We start from the raw sequence: 2,500 nt of genomic DNA on the forward strand, positions 1-2,500 counted from the left end.
GAATTCTAGCAGACAACCCACAAAAGTTTTCTCAAATGTTCTTATATACACTCAATGGCCACTTTAATATGAACAGTCGTACATCTGTATGCACATTCATGCGGTTATCTAATCAGCTGATCATTGCAGAACAGAACAGATACAGACCGAGAGCTTCAGATTATAATCAGATCAGACTGGGCTGTTAAAGCCTGGTCACTATTTGAGCTTGTACTGTTCAGTTTTTAATGAACTTTTAGCCCATGCAGATTTAAATCACTGCTCTTGGCTGACAGGATTGAAGCTGGTGTGGTCTTCTGCTATTGTAACTCCCCCTCAAGGTTGGACATGTTGTATATTGTTAAGAATGCTCAGCATGGTTGTAACGAGTCCTTTGTGTCAGCTTGAGCCTATTAAGATCTCTCATCAACAAGGTGTTTCTTTAACACCATTTAGGAGTTCTAGGTAAGAACTGATGCTTACTGGATGTTATTTTTGTTTTTCACTATTCTTCATAAAGCCTGGAAACTGCTTTGCATGAACATTAAAGATCAGCAGTTCTCCACAAAACCAACTGACCTGGAACCAGCAACCGTGCCACAGTTAAAATCACTGAGATCACATTTTTTCATTATTATTATTAATTGAACTTGTATCTGTATGTTGTGTTGTGCTGCTGCTGTCACATGATGACAGGCTGTTTGGATAACTGCAGCGTAAATGAGCAATGGGTCCTGATGTTCCTCTAGTAAGATGGCTAGTGTATTTTTATTTATTTATTTAGTTTTTTTTTTTTTTTTTTGCCAGCATGGAAATAATCTAGCGTTTAGGTTTTACACTTTAATAGATTGTTATAAGATTGCTATAATATTGCTAGTATTTCACCAGATGTTCAATTCTCTGACAGAACAACAGAGACAAAAGTCTTTGGGCTCTGTCAGGAATCCAGAACACATGGCACAGGAATCCCAACATTATCATATCTAGACAAAATGAAATTTCTCCTTACTGACTTTTTGAAAATACAGCCATAACCCTTGGAATCAAATGTTATTCATTTCATATATATTCAGAATTTTAGGCAGTTATTACTTTACATTTGAGAATTTTTTTTCATGCTTGAATCAGTCTTTGAATTTTGTATATAAAAAAAAACCCAACTCTGTTGCAGCATTACCACCTTTGCAGCCAGCCAACACATGGACCACTGTGGCACTAAAAGAGCTGAAGGCTAAGCTGCGTCAAGAGAAAGACAGTGTGGTCACTGTTTACCGTGGAGACATTATGACCGTCCACGTACCTACCATCCCAGAGGCCAAGCGTGTGTGTTGGGAGTTTGCTACAGATGGATATGACATCGGCTTTGGGGTTTACTTTGACTGGTCACCTGTTACCACCCGAAACATAACGGTGCACATAAGTGAATCCAGTGATGATGAGGATGAAGATTATGAGCTTGAAGGTCAGGAAATGGCTTCTGTTTTCTTCATGCCTTTGTTTCATTATCAGCTTTAAACACTGCTACTTGATTAAATGTTTTATTTTGATTTATAATATTTTTAACACATCAGTTGGCAACCCATTCAGCTCTCTCTTTATTTGTTTAGACTGTGTACGTAATTGTAATCTCTGTGCTGACAGATGCTGGTAGTTAGATAATGAAAAGGATTATGGGATTTGTGTTGACTGATGATTGGTGTTGATTTAGAAATCCAAGTCATCTGTGTTCCTGCACACCGTGTTCAGTTCCTTTCAATATTTCATGCATAATATAATAATCTGAGCATTCAGTTTTGCCAGTTGTAAATTTAACAATTAGTTCCAATGAATCTCTGTAACATGCATAGGGCAACACATTGGCTGGCACCCACCCACACACACACACACACACACACACACACACACACACACACTTCCCTGGCACTCTATACTCTTTCTACCGGATGTAAGTGTGGCTGTGGAGATTTGCTTATTCAGCCACAAAGGCATTAATGAGGTCTGGCACGGATGTTGGGAGAGTTGGACTGGGGTGTGGTAACTGTTCCAGATCTAAATGCAATGCCATACAAAGCTATCTTGTGTGTTTAGCACTGTTTAGGATCACTTTTGGCCATATAGTTTATGCTGCATTTTTATGTTAACACTGAGAACTGGCTGTGCTTTTTTTTGTGGTATAATGAAACTTCAAGTAGAGACTTGAATAGGACTGATTTTATCTAGCTTCCTTAGCTGCCAGCATCTGATATGGAGTGATTATGGATGTAAATATTGGTATATCTATAAATCAAATAATTATGCTTGCTGCATTGACAAGAAGTGTACCAGTGTTGCTTGCCATCTTGTTGATTTTGTAGGGTCATTTGTAAAGTATCCACATGTGATTTGCTTTTTGGTTCTTCCTGTAAGTTGTGATTATGTACTGCTGCCGAATTAAACATAAGACATTGTTTGTTTGGTATGTTCTAGCTGGACCTATGGTTCCCGGAGATGTGGAGAAAGGGTCTAAAACTGCAGCCAAGTC

At 38.4% G+C, this 2,500-nt stretch overlaps 1 protein-coding gene across 1 annotated transcript in view; it reads left to right on the forward strand.

Moving 5' to 3' along the window:
- Positions 1 to 2,500, forward strand: part of tmed8 (transmembrane p24 trafficking protein 8) — a 10,745-nt gene that overhangs the window by 6,865 nt on the left and 1,380 nt on the right. The window contains exons 5-6 of the mRNA XM_060879833.1: positions 1,151 to 1,441; positions 2,446 to 2,500. The exon at positions 2,446 to 2,500 is cut by the window's right edge and continues 1,380 nt beyond it. Coding sequence (XP_060735816.1) covers positions 1,151 to 1,441; positions 2,446 to 2,500 — 346 coding nt within the window. The remainder of the gene's footprint in view (positions 1 to 1,150; positions 1,442 to 2,445) is intronic.

This window comes from Tachysurus vachellii, chromosome 10, assembly GCF_030014155.1.
Source record: "Tachysurus vachellii isolate PV-2020 chromosome 10, HZAU_Pvac_v1, whole genome shotgun sequence".
NCBI classification, from domain to species: Eukaryota; Metazoa; Chordata; class Actinopteri; order Siluriformes; family Bagridae; genus Tachysurus; species Tachysurus vachellii.